The 17,034-nt window shown below is 49.1% G+C and overlaps 1 protein-coding gene across 2 annotated transcripts in view; it reads right to left on the reverse strand.

Moving 5' to 3' along the window:
• Positions 1-521: 521 nt before the first annotated feature.
• The window catches only part of IRF2 (interferon regulatory factor 2), an 80,671-nt gene continuing 64,158 nt past the window's right edge, over positions 522-17,034 (reverse strand). The window contains exons 7-9 of one of the 2 annotated variants that reach the window (XM_034647601.1): positions 10,123-10,281; positions 3,152-3,198; positions 522-1,878 (exon numbers count right to left, since the gene is read on the reverse strand). In XM_034647601.1, coding sequence (XP_034503492.1) covers positions 1,570-1,878; positions 3,152-3,198; positions 10,123-10,281 — 515 coding nt within the window. In that variant the 3' untranslated portion in view covers positions 522-1,569. Of the gene's footprint in view, positions 1,879-3,151; positions 3,199-10,122; positions 10,288-17,034 lie in introns of both variants that reach the window. The other variant, XM_034647600.1, reaches the window with a different exon arrangement.

The following is a 17,034-nucleotide window of genomic DNA, read 5'->3' on the forward strand; positions in this document are numbered from 1 at the left end:
CTATTACTGAAAATGTTTTGCCCATGGGCCTGGTATGTGACATAAATACAAAATTTTAGTCATACGTATAAGCCTATGGACGAGAACAGGAAAAGCACAGAGGTGGGTGGAATGTGCCCACAGTAGAGAAGGAGATAGTGGGGTGGCTTTGGACTCCCTCCGCAGTCACACCAGACGTGGCCTTAACTCATGCCCTTGACTCTTACTACTCGTGTGACCTTGAACTAAAGGCATTTTCATTTGAAGCCTCCATTTCTTCCATGTGAAATGGAGCTAAGTCCCTGTCCGGGACATAACCTTGACAAGTGAAGGTAGTTCATTTAAACGCGCAGCCGAGCCCCTGGCTCGGGGTGAGCACTCGAAAGAGGTGGCCATTCGATCTTCACGGTAAGAACCCTTCAGGGTTCCTTGTGGTTGAAATGGGAGAAAGTTCTGATCCCCAAGAAGCAATGATACTTTGCCAGCCCCGTCCCATGGTGGTACTCTCAAGTAGACACAGACAAAGTCAGGCAGGATGCCCATTAAAAATTTAACTATATATCATATTCATTTATTATCAATCCACAGGATAATTTGATTGCTACATGAGCTCATAAAAGCTTTTTCACCTTTACAAAATTAAAAAAAAATGTGCCACAAGGATGTAATAACAACTGCTGATAAACAAGAAAAGGAATCTTAAAATTATAAATTTGCTGTAGAAAAGATAAAAAACAATTATATTTTCTTTAGAATTTTACCTTGAATAAAATATTCCCCTGTATAAAAAATAAAAAAGCTTGCTCTGGTTAGAATTAGAATATTTTTGTCTTCAAATCTGGGAATTTGCATAATATCTCCACGATAGTTTTCCTTTGTACCGCGTGGCATTCAAGCACAGCAGATTAGATTTTCTTTTTCTTTTCTTTTTTTTTTTTTTAAAGCAGTCTTAAAAATGGGACATCTGTGGAGAAGCTCATTTTCTTCTTCTCCTCCTCGGGGATGTGGAATACAGCCTTTGCCGGGAGGAAAAGGAGGAAAGGAACTGGAGGGGATGGGCCGGGAAGCGGGACAAAGGACCGCAAAGGGGGTGGGGGGCGCTGAATGTGCTGAGAAATAGAGCAAGATCACAAGAAGAAGGTCTATCTGTAAGTGCTTTAAGATAAGGTGCAGAAGTGGACTGCGACGTCGCTAGTACTGCCCTATGTACATATTCACAAGAATAAAAAATTCCAGCTAGTTCACATTTTCTCATCCGTTCTGAGGCATCCACTCCACCATGCTGGCCTCGACCGCAGGCAATGCAGCACCTCGCTGCCCGTGTGAGTGTTGGTCCTATGACGTCCTTGAACTTGAGGGAGCAGCCCTGGGAGATCCAGCAGGCTCTAGAGATACACGTCTACCAAGGGGCTGGAGTCCTGAGTTAAAAACAAGCTCCAGTACGGAGTTGGACACAGCAATCAATGTTCTATTATCAAGGCTTTTTCCCTTAGATTTGTCTAAAACAGGTATCAGAGAGAAAAATAAAATACAAACAAACAACAAAACAAAGCCAAGAAATCCCAACAACCACCGGGGGAAGTCAAAGGCTTAACAGCTCTTGACGCGGGCCTGGGTGATGTCTGATGTCTTCTTGATGACGCTGGCCCGAGTCTCCCGGTCCGGCCGACTGCTGCTGGGCGCGGGGGTCACGGAGGGAGGGAGGGGGAGGTCTGGTAAAGTGGGCCACGAGCTGTTGTAAGGCACCGGACAGCTCTCCTCTTTGATGGTGACCTGGAGGTCAGGTTTGTTGGAAGTAACGAAGGTCGCCATGCTGGGCAGCAGGTAGGTGCTTCGCGTCCCCATGTTGCTGAGGTACTGTTTGCCTTCGATGTTCCTCTTCCGCCAGTGTGGTCGTCCCTTAAGAAAAGAATCAAGGTATGTACTTTTTTTCTTTGCCGTCTATCGAATGGCTTAAAAAAAAATGCACCCCTGTTCCCACATGTTGGTGTGTTAACTGAATTTCTTAAGAGGCGTGGAATGAACAGAAGCTTAGCGACTCGACATCCCTCAACTGAGATCCACACCCAGCTGTTCACATCCCAAGCAACGGTTTTTCTTCCCTTTTTATCAATTCTCATTTGCTACCTCCCAGAAAAATGGCCCAAAGTGTTCTATGAAGGCAGGAAAACAAGATAGCAACTTGGTTTCTGGTTCCCCTCTCCCCCAGCCCCCCAGCCTGATCATGAAGTAGGTTTTAGGTCATCACGGCTGGTTTGTCATAGAGTCTTGCTTCCTCACTCATGGCCCAATCCTGTCTTTTGAGTCAATCTGTGCTTTAAGAGAAAGGGAAGTGAGGAACCCAGAGGGTGAATGCCTTTCCACTGCTTTTAAATGGGTACGGCTTAGGGCTCCAGCGTGCCAAGCAAACAGGGGGTCTCAGGGGTGGCTGCACTCAAAGAAGGAGCTGGAATTTCTGACCTTGACGAAACAGGGTTGGACTGTCTGTGAGCATCTACACTTCCTGTCTTTTCAGAGTTCCTGGACTCCACTTGAAGTATTTAGTACACTGGGAAATCACGAATTGAAACAACCATTAGTCAGTCAGTCTCTCTCTCTCTCTCAAACACAGACACAAAGCAGGCGGTTACAGCCATTTCCTGCCATTGTGTGAGCCCAGCCTGGAGCAGGGGAATGGGAAGCAGGCGACTCCAAATTCAGACTGAACACACACCTAGCCTCTGGGCATGGACCACAGAGGGAGGGGACTCTGGGTAAACACGGAGGTTCTTTTGCTGAGCACTTGCTGACAGTGACTTCCGGGCCCTGCTTTTGGCCACGTGGCCCTTCCGTTTCTGCTGGTGAACTGGGATGTGTATAGTGGTGACAACAGCAACGATTCCCGGCCTCCACTTCAGTCTCCGTTTCCTGCCGTCATAGCCTCTTTTTCTAGTCGGAACACTTTACTCTCTTTCCTCCCATTCAGCTCCCAAAGCTTAAAAGTATAATTCAAAGTCCAAAAGGACGGTAAAAGTGCATGCTATGTCTGTTTTACGGCACACACACAGACTCCTCCAGTAGAACTCGTGATCAGACGTAGAGAAACGTAACTAGCCGCAGGGCACCTTCCCTGTTGGTGGGGAAGGCTTTCCCACCGCGTCTGGTGGAGCCGAGTGGCGGCCGCCATGCTTACCTCAACGCTCTCTTCATCACTGGGCACACTATCGGTAGTTTCGCTTTCTGTTCACAGAGAGAAAAACACAGGGCCATCATTCCTGCCGCTCAGACTGTGGTGAGGCTCAGGCGGTGTTTACAAAATATATCAGCACTTCTTTTTTTCAAAAGAGAAATGGGTCAGTGAACTCATGACCTTCACCTTCTCTGTGAGGCTCAGGGAACATCTGCACTTGGGAGAAGCTAGAGCGGATTTTCTTTCTCTGATTTTGGCCCTTCGTCTGAGCAAGGTTTTGGAGTTGGAGGAAGCTCCCTCTCCAAGGGCCAGGCTAGGATTTCTCCTGGCCGCTACTTCCCAGGATTGGGGTGCTGGCCCCCACGGTGCCAATCCGCTCCCTGCTCCCCGGGGCCTCTGCTGTCTCCTGCATCCACGTCACCCCCTTTCCTCAGGGCTGCTCTATCCACACACCCCACTCATGCTTTCTTCCAATCCCTGTGGGTTAGTTCATTTCAATCCCAGTTCAGAGCCTTGCTGGGTCACCCCCACTTACTCGGATCCCTCCTTTCCCTCCTATCCCTTTCATACGTAGAGCTTCGGTTTATAAAGTTGCATTCTCCACCGGGGTTACGGTGGTGGAGAGATTCTAGGGTGGCTCCCAGGATCCTCATCTCCTGGTGTTTACTTGCTTGTTGGGATGCCCTCCTCCAGAATGTGGGTGGGACCTGTGACTTGGTTTGAAGCAACAGAACACAGTGAGCGATGGGATATATGCGACTATGTTAAGTAAGACTGAATCCTGTCTTGTGAGGAGACTTTCTCCCTTGTTGGCTTTGAGGAAACAAGGAGCCATGCTGGGTTTGCGTGACAAAAAAACTAAGAGCTGCTTCCAGCCAAGAGCCAGCAAGAAACTGAGGCTCTCAGTCTGACACCCCACAAAGAACTACATTCCACCCCTAATCATGTGAACTTAGAAGTAGATCTCCTCTCCACCATTCCACCCTCAGACGAGTCAGCGGCCTCGGACCATACCTTGACCACAGGTCTGTGCAGGCCATACGCTGAGCAGGGAGCCCAGCGAAGCCATGCCTGCACTCCTGACCCTGAGAATCGGGTGGGATAATACATGTGTGTTGTCTTAAGCCACTGAGTTTGTGGTTCTGTTTTAACGCAGCAACAGGTAAGTAATTCGCTTACCATCCTGATTCCATCTCGCAGCTGCGAGACACAGAGCCGGTTCCCTAACTTCGCGAAGCGTAGCTTCCTCATCTGTACGATGGGAGCATTAACATCTTCCAAAGAGGATTAGGCGGTGAATCAGTGAGAGGATGTGTGGGAAAAAGCCGAGCACAGGGCCTGGCCCACAGCGCACACTCAAATGACAGCACGCCTTTGTCCTGAGCTCGTCGGCCTCGCTCAACATCGGATTCGCACAACAGGCTAGACTGACAGAGTCTAAGTCGATAGCTAGCGATCACACATCACCTGTACATATAACACCAGATTTTTTAAAAAATAAAAAAATAATAATCTTTTAAGTTAAAAATTTTATTTTTTTAAGTAAAATGTTTTTAATTTTTAAAATAAAAAATGGATGTTGTGCAGCTCTTCAGTGTTTACAGCATGGAGAAATGAAAGCACAGAGGGTAGAGAAATACACTGAGCCCTAGAGATCCCTGAGTCTGGGCCATTTCTCTGTGGACAAGGCCTAGAGAGAGCATCACAGCGAACGTTTATAGAGGCCTTGTTTAGCCCCCGCAGAGATCCTCGCTGGGAAGCAGCTCCTATCGCCCCCGCTTTATGCAGAAGAGCTCAGGTGTTCTAGCACCTTCTACCTCTTTCTGTCCCAAACCTACAGACTGGCTGACCTCCAGGCTCACATCTGGCTGGTGGTAGAGCTGGGACCAGATGCCTCCAGCCCAGACCGAGCCCTTTCGACCATTCGGAGCCCTAGCCCCAGAGCAGGATCTCTTATGACTTAACAGGCTAACAAACGGATAAACTGAGCCACAGTTCATCCCTTCAACACAAAACCCAGAATGCTGACCACCCTGGGCCTGCTCTGGAGCCTTTCTCCAGTGACGTTCCCCCCAGGGCATGAGCGATCCCCGAGGGCCGACCGGGAGCACCCAGAGCTCGGGCCTGGCCTCTCCTCATGCTGAGCAGACTTCCCCAAAGCATCCCCAGCTGGGAGCAACAGCAGCCCGGAGCAGGCCTCGCCTCAGCTGACGGTGACCCTAGCTCTCAAGGCCGACGGGCGACAGCAGCCACAAGCAAGGTAAAAACCCTGTTCGCATAGCCCCCGTGCTGGCTCAGTATCCCAAGGAGGCAGGAATCCATATGGCCACTCCCAAGCAGAATGAGGAACAGAGATGTTGAGAAACCTGACAAAGTTGTGGCCTGAGTCAGAGCAGAGGAGAGAAAACAAAACTGCCCGTCTGACTCCGGGGCTCTGGGTGCTGGACACAGAGCAGCCCCGCTGCCCGCACCCCCGCCTGCTGCTCCGGCTGAAATTTCAAGATCCCCTTTCCATTTTTATGTTTAGCTCTCTCTGTGCTCCAAAGCCAGGGTTCCTCTTCCTTTCACACATGTCTAGACCCTCCCTGCTCCTAATTACCTTCCGTAAACACCATCATCTTCTGTTCCTTTTCGCCTTCAAATAGAAACAAACAGACGCCAACAGACATGTGGGGGGGGGCCTGGAAATCCACGGAAATGAGCAGTTAACACCAAGGTTCTGGGATTCCTTCCGCCCCAGCCCCAACCCCAGCTATGGGAGGGGGTGGCAGGCAGACCCTGGGCAGACTCCTTGGTAAGACCTCGGAGAGACCATGAACAAGATCGGAAGGCTCACTGCCCTTAAGCACCCAGTTTTCAAACCTGCAGGGAACCAGTCTGAGACAAGAAAAGGCGTACGTGTTCTGAGCCGACGTTTTCAGCTATAACCCAAATGTGCGTCGAGAGCCTGGCTTCTACATTAAGATCACCTGCTTCTGAAGGAAGGCTAAAGGCTCTCCATACTAGCAAGCTGAGATTTCTAGTTCTTACTGTTTAAAAGAATGGCCCTGAGTGCCTTTCACCCAGGAGCACTGCGCCATCTCAGCTCCAGCCTGAGGACCCGAGACCCTTCTCTCCGGAATAAGCTTGGCTCTCACAGCTGCCCTGACATCACCGGTTCACGGCTTGGTGGGGTGCACACAGGACCATCTTCCTCCGTTTCCTTGGTTTTCCTTCACTGTTGCCATTCTCAAGATCCCTTCTTATGTCACAAATGAGTTCCCTGCAGCTGCTGTGTCCAAATCAATACCACCGCCGAGCATCCGCCTGCCCTGTTATTTCATTGTCCCTTTGAAGACTTTAGATTTGTCTTTTTATTGGTGTGAATATAATGGAATAAAAAAAAATGGGAGCTGCTTCACTAGCAGGGCGTGACTAAGCGGAAAGTATCTGCAGAGCAGTAACAGGTCCATGAGTAGCTCCTTTCAACACTGTGGTCCCAGTTTCCCTGCAAGTGACTGCTGGGAAGGAAGGGGATCAACCCTGGGACAGGTGGATCTCAGAGATTCTTCTTCCCGATCTGTGGTTCTAGGGGGACACTAGTCTTAGCTTCACACACCACTTCAGCCCAGTTTTTATTGTCAAGCCACCTCAGGAACATTCTGGGGAGGGAAACAGGAGGTTTCATGTTAAAGCCTTTTTTTGCATTCGGACACCCTAGTACATATTCTGGAAGGTTCTTGTTCAACAAGTTTTAGTAATAAGATTGACAAGGATTTCCTTCCCTCGATCCTTTCCTCAACTCCCTAGAAAGCTCAATCAAAAGGTTCAAATCAGAGTCTTCTTGGTTTCAAAGTACTTTTACCTTTGTCCACCCAACAAAATGCAAGGCTGCTATGGTTTCCATGAGGACCCAAAGTCGCTATAGCCAGTTGCTGGTCAGTAGGAAATCTCCATTTTCTCGGTTATGACCAATTAATCCTTTCTGTTACGCTCTCTTCTCCATCCTCTCGTCCAGCCCTCCACAAAATACGACCATGGCTTTCTTTTACTAATAACCTAGTAAAATCCTGATGCCATACATACATCAGGCAAGAGGCCACCATATTTAGACCTTTAAATAGAAAAAGACTGTCCTCCAGAGTTTCCTACAGTTGGGCTCTGGGATATCTCTCTGCAGGATGAAAGTTTTAAGAATCCAACGAGAAATTTATATTGTCTTAAAACATCCCATGCAAGTACATCCACTCAAAGAAACCTCCTCTTTTCTTGCTCACCACAAAACATAGACCATAGAGAAGACGGACTTGCAAAACGGACTGTGGTTTTGGAACACTACTGGATTATATTTCAACGATCGGTAAGGGTAAAAAATAAAATCACAAACAACAGCCTCCAAATACCAGTTTCCTAAGCAAGTGAATGAACTGGTGAGAGGAAGTTGAAATTCAGTTGAATTTCAGTCCAAACCAAGGAAACTTATCACAAAAAAAACAGACAAGCAGCCTATCCTATCGGGGAACATCAAGGAAGAAGGGTGAAAGACGACCCAAGAGCTGCCTTTCCTAGAAGAATGCTATAAAATTCCTTGACCAAAAGAGCTCAACCACAGTCCCTTGCAGGTAAATTACGGGTCTGTAAGCTCTGGAAAAGCAGCAGTGATGAAACATCTTGGCTCCAACCAATGAGCCTCACTCCAGAAGGTTCTGGAGAATTCAGACAATGAAAACAAGGGAGAGAACCAAAGGCCAGACTGAAGAGCCAGCCTCCAACAAAACTCCTGCTCCCTGCCAGCCTGGCACTGCAATCCCTCTTTTCGAATCTATGCAAATGTCCTGAAAAGGGTAATGAAATTTTCATCTCTCTCTGCACAGTATCAGCTGTCCTTGGGATTCTTCTGCTGAGGCAAAATGCCACCGAGGGCAAAACAGCAAGACGACATCTTTGCAGAAGCCTCGAGAAGGCTTCAGGAAGTCTTCAACAGATAAACAGAAAAGTCTGTTCTGAAGCTCCAACCCTTAAAAAAAGACCAAAGCTATACGGGGTAGAATAATGCCCGCAGCAGCACAATGTAGAGGAAAGTCACACATTTTCAGCCGTAGCTGTGTAAACATAAGCCAAGTAGCCGAGTGTTATCTCAACTGTAAAGTGAAGGCATAAACATGCTACTTTGCCTCCCTCAGAGGGCCCTGGAGATCAGGGGTGCGGATGCATTCTGCACCACAGAGCCCGGGCAGGGTCTAGGGCAGCGTTCCGAGGGAGGGCTGAGCACGGGCTCCTGGCACCAGCCACATGTGGGTGGTACCACCGTTCTTCCCCGGACACAGCGCCTTACCCACATTGGCCTTAGGTTCCTAATTTTTAAAGAGGGAATAACGATGATTCCCAGGCTGACCGAGTTATTCTTCTGATGATGAAGCAAGTCGGCTGCCTCCAAGTCTGGAGCACGGTTCCCAGGGCACCATAACCACGCAGCAAGTAGTAATTATTACTGGGGCCTGGCAAAGACCACCAAGGATCTCGCCCAGGTAGGGGAGGATGAAACAACCCATGACCAGCTTATCCTCTATGACAGATTATAAGCTTCTTGTAGCCAAGGCTTGCTCTCATGTGCCTTCGACGCTTCTGGCATAGAAGGAAGTCAGGATCTTGAGGACCTTGGATGAAATCAGCGCATCACAAAAGGACAGGCACGGTATGATTCCACTCCCGTGAGTTACCGAGAGTAGCCAAACTCACGAGGCAGAAAGTAGAGCGGGGCGGTTGCCAGGAGCTGCAGGGAGGGGGAGGGGGACTGAGTGTTTCATGGGGACAGAGTTTTAGTTTTGCAAGATGAGAAAGTTAGAGAGCTGGATGGTGGTGACGATTGCACAACAACGCAAATGAGCTCACTGCCACAAAATGTGCGCTTAAAAATAGCAAAAATGGCAAATTCTGGGCTATGTCCACTTAACCACAATTTTAAAAAATAAGCTAAAAATATAGAAAGTTCATGCTCAGAAAATAGAAGGTTAGGTGAGTGATAATTCACCAAGAACCTGTCATTTAAATCAACCTAATTCTAATACTGACTGTGTGCCAGGGATGGGGCGGCACCCTAGCTGGAGGACACTGCCTGGACGCACATAGAGCTCGCTGGGAAGATTCCTGAATGCGTATTAGAGCTGACTGTGGTTCCTCAGGAGAGGGCCTCTGCTTTCTATTTTTAATGTTTCCAAGCAATAACATTGACTCAGAATTTATATTTCTAATTATAGTCGACTCCCTGGAAAATTAAATGGAGCTCATCGGAGAGCGTAAGACGATGTAATGGTGGTAGGCAAAGGAGCCACCACTTTGTTCTGTAAAGATGGAAGCACCACCTGACTGGTTCTAATCCTAGGACTATCTGGGTCAATTCCTGGGTCATACTATGGTTGTTCCCTGGGGAATCAGATCCGGGCTCAGGCACCTGGCCTGATTCGAAGCTGCACTGAATTGAAAGAGAAGGGCAAAATAAGTGGAAACAAGTAAACATGGAGGGATGGAATGAGGCTCCAGGTCTCAAGGTTGAGTTCAAGTCCTGACCCAAATGCTCACTGGCCATGTGACCCAGAATATGGGCCTTCACTTCCAAAAAATCTAATGGAGCTGGAAGGAATGGTCTTCAAGGTTCTCTCCAGCTTGGTTAAACTCAGATTCCATTGAAAACACCCTTCTGGATTTCTGATAATTTATGCAAATAAAACAGACTTCAATGAACTACTTCTCCAAAGAAATATTGTTAGTCGTGCACGAAAACATTATGGGTGATCAAGTCAAGAAATGCTGTGGCCCTGTCTTCTGAGAACACAAGTACCCAAGAAGATGTTCGTGGGGAAAATAAAGCAAGAATAATTCCCAGGATAGAGGAGAGGTTCTTGGCTGTGCGGTCAAGTGGGTGGCCCCACACTGAGAGGCTACCCCCTCCCCCCCAATCCTTGCTCAGCTCCAAAGGCTCCCTGCTGCCCTCTTACCTGCGTAGGAAGACACGGGGGAAATCTGCAGAGGGTACAGTTCACTCATGCTGACCGGCTGTTCGTCACTCTCGGTGGTCACCTCTACAACCTGGCAGATGTCCGGAGGGTTCGTGACAATCTCCTGATCCTCGATGTTGCTGTCCAGATGTGACTGTCCTACAACTTCAAAGAAAAGACAGCAGTCAAGCACCAAGGCCCGACTCAGCATTCTAGCATGCACTCTCAAGAAAGACCACCTTTCCCAAAAGAGTTGAATCAGATTCTCAGTCACCACACGTCATCGGCCGTGAAACCGAAGAACGGCCTTAGCTCTGGGTTAATGTCTCCAGAGAAGCAGGAGACATTTGCCAGGAACCTGGTTCCCCGGGGCTATTTCTAGCAGGCTGGCCAGTGGTGCTTCCATGTGGCAATGTCCCAAACTCAACCCAGTCATAGCCAAGCCTGCAGGACCAGAGGCCATATCCAGAGCCATATCCCTAGGGCCAGACAGACAGCGCTTTGAAACTTGACCCATTTCTGTCTCCTGCTCTTGCTCCAAAGGAAGACTGCTGTGCTGTTTTCCAGGTCCTGGGTCCAGGGAGACATAATCAAATCTTACTAAGGAGAAAGGACCACCAAAAGCCACCCCACTGTATCCTTTCCAGCGTGGGGGCTCTGTTCACGCTCCCAGCCCTTTCCTACCCTCCAGGCAGGAAGTATCAGAACAACGGGACAGAACGCTTCCCCAAGCCTCACACAGATGAGCCCACCAGCTCCCCAGGACACGGATAAGATGAATTCCCACCACCTTGGTTCTGAATCCTGCCTCAAGTTAGACCTTTTAGCTGGAGTTCATTGTAGTAGGTGCACGTACACTTGCAAGAAATAATAGAGACAGACCTTGGGTGCCCTTATCCAATTTCCTTCAACGGAAACATCTTGGAAAACTCTAGCACTATATTGGGACACTGATACCGATAACATTCTACACATTTTGTTTATCCGCAGTCTCACTCGTACTGCTCTGCGTGTGTGCATATGGGCGTGCAATTAGTGTCATGCAATTTTCTCACACATGTCATTTCATGTGTCCGCCAGCATGCTCAAAATACGAACCAGGGCCATCAACACAAGCATCTCCTATACCCGCCTCCCGTCAGCCCCTCCTCCCCACCGTCTCTAACCCCTGACATCCAATCATCTGTCCCCAGTTCCATGATTTTTGTCCTTTCAAAGATGTTTCATAAATGAGCTCGCACAGTAACCTTGTGGGAGGAGCTCTTCTCACACAGCATAACTCCCTGGAGAGTCACGCACGCGGCTGTCGTGCTGTCAACAGACGGCTCCTCTCCACTGCTTAGTTATGCTCCCGGTGCGGCGGCACCACCGTCTGTTTACCTGTTCGCCCACTGAAGGCCCTCTGGGTTGGCTCGGCTCTCGGGCTCTTACAAACCAGGCTGCCATGAACATTCGTGTACAGGCTTTGTATAAATGCAAGTTTCCATTTCCCTGGGATAAGCGCCCACGAGTGCAACTGCTGGATCACATAGTAACTTCATGTTCCATTTTACTGGAAATTGCCAACTACTGCTTGGCGTGGCTATCCTGTTTCCCATTCCCAGCGACGGATGGATGGCCTAGCTCACGCGCGTTCTCACCAGCGTTTGGTGGCGTCGCTACTGTGCCACTTCAGCCACCTGGAAAGGTGTGTAGTGATATCTCAGGGTGGTTTTAATCTGAAAGCCTCTAATGCCCTCCCCTGCTTTTGAACAGAACAGACCTTGTACTTCTGTTGGCAACTGACTGAATGAAATATCCCTGAAGACGGGTACCGATAAACAAATGGAAACAACAAAGGAATAACAATGTTTTCCCAAGGGTCTCAAAATACTTTGCCATCATAATCTACGTTTTACTCATGCCTGTGTAAGTTATTTTAACATTTCCCCTACGAGAATGACAGGCAAGCCCTCCTAATCTAATCCTTTTATCCATTAAGCAGCTCAGGCACAGAGAGGGAGATTAACTTCCCCAAAGTCACACAGTTCGGGTTATGGGCAGGGCTCTCTGTCCCTCACGGTTTCTCGACCATCGGGTTAGGCACAAAAAGGCCACCATGTCCCGATCTTCTTGAGAACTTTGCCACCACGGACAAGTTCTGGTCTTAACTGCTCGGTATTTTAATTGCTCCAGTATTTTTGTTTAAAAATGAGTTCCTGGGGTGCCTGGGTGGCACAGCGGTTAGGCGTCTGCCTTCGGCTCAGGGCGTGATCCTGGCGTTGTGGGATCGAGCCCCACATCAGGCTCCTCTGCTGTGAGCCTGCTTTCTTCCTCTCCCACTCCCCCTGCTTGTGTTCCCTCTCTCGCTGGCTGTCTCTATCTCTGTCGAATAAATAAATAAAATCTTAAAAAAAAATGAGTTCCTGTTTTAATTGCTTTTTGGACAGAAGTGAAATGACTAGCATGACGTAGAGAGAACATGACCTGATTCTATTCAGAGAAGGCTTGAGAGGGGAGTGAGAATTCTCGAGTTCTGGAACGAAGAGAGGGAAGGCACCCGAGCAGCTGGGGGAAGGAGATGCGGGGATGTGATAACCTCCACAAGGCCGCAGCATTCAGAGAGGAAGGGGAATGGAATGTTGTTTAGGTTCTCCTGGACGGGATAAAATTAAAGAAAAGGAAGGCAGGCTATATATGGCAGGCCGACTCCCGGAGTCTTACTTTATCCTTTGGACTATCCTATTTGAGCACGAAGGGCATCAATTATGCAGCTCACCAGACACAGACTGAGCGCCGACACTGACCTCTCTCAAGCCTCTTCTGCCTTTTCTCCCACAGAAGATAAAACGGCAGGAACACAAGATTTCCCAAGTCCTGAAAGCAGCTGGCAGACAGAAACCAAACGGGGCGCGTGCGTGTGTCTGAGGAGGGGCTGGCTACGAGAGATACCCTACCCACGAAGGCAATAAAGCTCTTCTATAAATTCGATTAAATCCAAGCCGCTCTAACTTCCAATACTCCAAAATTCAATTCTCTTTTGCCCTGTTGTTCCGAGTAGACAGCAAGCGAGCTGGGGGTCTACACAATGGCTGCAGCTCAAATGTCTTCCTACCCTAACAGAGGCCCTGGCTCTGACCAGCAATTCTCGCCCTCGCTGCTCTTCCCCACAACGCCCAGCTCAGTCAGTCATTCAGCTCACGGGAGATTTAACTGAGCACCTACTTGTAGCAGACACTGTTGTCAAGTAGGAGGACGGGCAGAGCACGATCAAGCAGTCAACGGCCTGGTTTGTGAGAACTCTGGTAGGGCTCCGGGCCAGCAAGGAATGCTCTAGAGATTAAGTTCAGGACAGTTGTGAAAAGAAAAAGAAGGGAAGGGGGCCAGGGAGAGGCCACATGAAAAGAGTTGAGAAAGTGGATTATTTTTCTCCAGTCCGAGTACTCAAAGGCTTCATTGAGGCAGTAACACACGGGTTGGAAGGGGAGGGGGAGCAACAGGCAGTATTCCGAATGCCTCTGTCTTTCTGGAGCCTTCTCCTGACCACCTCACAACAGACGGACCTCTCCTTTCAGAGCACCTCTCCCTCACGGTCCCCACTGCTCGGCCCTAAGAGCAACATGGCGCAACCTTGTCACACTGCCTGACCTTCTGTCTCATACCGCAAGTTAAGTCTAAGTATCTCCCTTTAACTTTTTCTTTGTGTGTGTCACCTCCCCACCAAGTTGCAGATCCTGAGAGATTTGAGAACCGGGATTAGAACTTTCTGTACCAAGTCCCAGCACAGGCTCACGGCCTATGCCCGCGAGCCGCTCCATGGAAGATCTGCTGAACAAACTGACCAGGGGACAGACCGAGGCTCAGCGACCGGAGCCGGAGTCCCGCAGGAGATGACCACTTACAAACACCGGATGTGACAACAAACGCTTCCTAGCAAATGTCAAGACTTCCGGCAAGGGGGCTTTTCAGAACCTAGATGAAGTGATGGAGACAGGGTGGGCCATCATCGCCAGAAGCCGGGGGGAAGGGCAGGAAATGTTTGGGGGTGGTAAAATGTCCTGGGTCTTGAATATAGTGGTGGTTACACAACTGAGTGCTTCTGTCAAAATTCACAGAACTGTACACCGAAAAGGGGTTCATTTTCCTCTATTTCACTTAATATCTGAACATCGTTGGGGGCCCAACTCACAAGCTGCAAGCCCAAAGGAAAAGCAAGGAATTCCCAACATCTGAGATGCTCCCTGGATGCTTTCGGCACTAGCCCTAATCATCTGACCGATCTCTCTCTCACTGATGAGTTCCCCAAACCACCAGCTTTTGCCCCAAGTGACAACACAGACAGTAACACTGACTCCTGACAGTCAAAAACCACACACACATAGCCAACTGTTAGCAATCTGCTACAGCGAATCAAGTCAGGAGGGGCACCGTGCGGGCGCCTGGGGGGGCTCCATCGGTGAAGCGTCTGCCTTCAGCTCAGGTCAGGATCCTGGGGTCCCGGGATCGGGTCCCGTGTCAGGCTCCCTGCTCAGTGGGGAGCCTGCTTCTCCCTCTCCCTCTGCTGCTCCCCCTGCTTGTGCTCTCTCTCTCTCTCCCTCCCTCCCTCTTAAATAAATAAAATCTTAAAAAAAAAAAGTGGCACCCAAGTACCCTGACTGAGAAATAATAGTAACAACACCGAATGCTTCCCGAGCGCTCATCATTGCCTTTCCCACTCACCCCTGACCTCCCACCTGGAAGACTCCACGACACCACAAGGAAGGTACAATTATCGTCCCCATTCTAGATATGAGGAAAGGCATCGTGGAGAGTTAAATATTAATTCAAAGTCAGACGGCCGGTAAGTGGCAGAACCTGGAACCAAATTCCACTCTCCCTGACCCCGAGGCTCAACTCAAACACGCAGCAGGGCGGTCTCCCCAACCAGAAGGGCTCATCAAGTTCCCACCGGGCTGCTCCTGCCCTTCTAAGCCCATCTGAGGATGAAAACTTAGGAATCTCACCTCAATGAGACTCTGGGCTCATCACCAGTAGTGAAATTGCTTTTCAGCAGCTCTGTATTGGGGGCCAGGGAAATTCTCCAGTGGTTAGGGGGCTAGCAATCCACTAAGCTTCTCCGGCACATCAGGTCAGCCCATCAGGAGAAGAGTCACTCACAGGAATGTAATTTTATCTGGACCTAGTTGCTAAGAATTACAACAATATTATTCATGGCTGCTTACTGATGAACCAGTTTGGTTCCTTAAAAGGTCATTCCAACTTTATGAACAATTGCTGACTTAATGTAGGCCTCCCCCTGAGAAAGCAGTGCCCCCATGCCTCACAGAAAGCTCTTAAGAGCAGAGACTATTAGAAACGAAAACAAGGGGCTCTGGAGAGGGGTCGGGGGGTGGCGGGGGTCCTACCACTTTATAGCTAAAGAAAGCTGAAACCCAGAGAGGCCAGGTAGACCTCCAAGGTCACTCAGGGGTCTGTAGGGTTGGGCATGAAGCTTATCAGTGGGCATAGAAAATCAGGCTATCCACAGTACTAGGGAGAGAAATTTCTTCTTGATCCCACCCGAAAGTTCGAGAACTGAAACTGTTCATATTAGCGTTGAAGATGCAGCACAGAGGGAGGCTACTTTCCTCACTCAAATATGTTTTACTGTGATTTTGATAATATCATAATCATATTATTTTACCACCTTTTAACTACACAGTGATTTTTCCATTACGCTCATTTTGTGCTCCCAACAACCCTGGGAGGTAGGCAGGATCAGTATTATTATTTCCATTTTATATTTCAGGACATCGAGTCTCAGACAGGCTAGGGAGTTTGCCCAGGGTCATGTGTAAGTAAAAAACTGCAGAAGTAGGTCTAGAACCTATGGCCTTTAACTTCTAATCTGTGTGGGTTTTTTTGTTTTGTTTTAATAAAATGCAGCCATGATTTGGGTGAGATACTCAGGAGCGACGACAGGAAAGACGGTTACCATGGGGTGAATGATGTCAGAGCATGGACTTTGGGCCTTGCACGGGCCAGCCCGCCCCAGCTGCAGCTGGTGCCCACCTGGACAGGTTGCCGTAGGTCAGGGCGAAGCAAGAGTGGGGCTGGGGCAGTACACAGCCTGCACTCCCATGAGAAAACAGTGCCACGTGCTATTATAAAGGCGAGCAAATAATCTGTCCCAATAGAATCTCGGTCGAGTTAATCAATCCATCTCAAGGGTCGATGGTCTGGGAGCGGACATGTGGATGAGACTTCTCGGGGTGGCAGCTTACACTCCCCGGCAAACGTGCACGTCTTTCTGTGCTGTGTGGATGAGCCCTCACGGCTGCTCCCCGAGGACAACACGCACAGCCCACCTCGCTTTCTCGAGAGAAAGGCACATGGAAGTCAAAATGTTCAGAATAATTCAAGTTCAAAAACAAATATAAAAGGGGTCTGCAGGGAACAGGTCAGCAGGACTCTGGGGACACGAGAGACTTGGGTCTTCATCCTGGGAGCAATGGTGGCATGGTGAGACAGGCATTAAAAAAAAAAAAATCCCGGGGCGCCTGTGTGGTTCAGTCAGTTAAGCGTCTTCCTTCGGCTCAGGGCGTGATGATCTCGGGGTCCTGGAATCGAGTACCGAGTTTGGCTTGCTGCTCAGCAGGGAGTCCGCTTCTCCCTCTCTCTTTGCCCCACCCCCGCTCGTGCTCTCTCTCTCAAATAAATAAATAAAATCTTTTTACGAAATTTTAAAAAATTAAAAATTAAAAAAAAAATCCCTCCATGTGGTGAATGAATGGGGAGGGGGCAGAATGGAAGCAGAGCCTTGGCAAGGGTGAAGGTGACGGGGAAATAAAAAGAGAAAAAAGGAGGGGCGCCTGGGTGGCACAGCGGTTAAGCGTCTGCCTTCGGCTCAGGGCGTGATCCCGGCGTTATGGGATCGAGCCCCACATCAGGCTC

Source organism: Ailuropoda melanoleuca, chromosome 18, assembly GCF_002007445.2.
Source record: "Ailuropoda melanoleuca isolate Jingjing chromosome 18, ASM200744v2, whole genome shotgun sequence".
Taxonomy (NCBI): domain Eukaryota; kingdom Metazoa; phylum Chordata; class Mammalia; order Carnivora; family Ursidae; genus Ailuropoda; species Ailuropoda melanoleuca.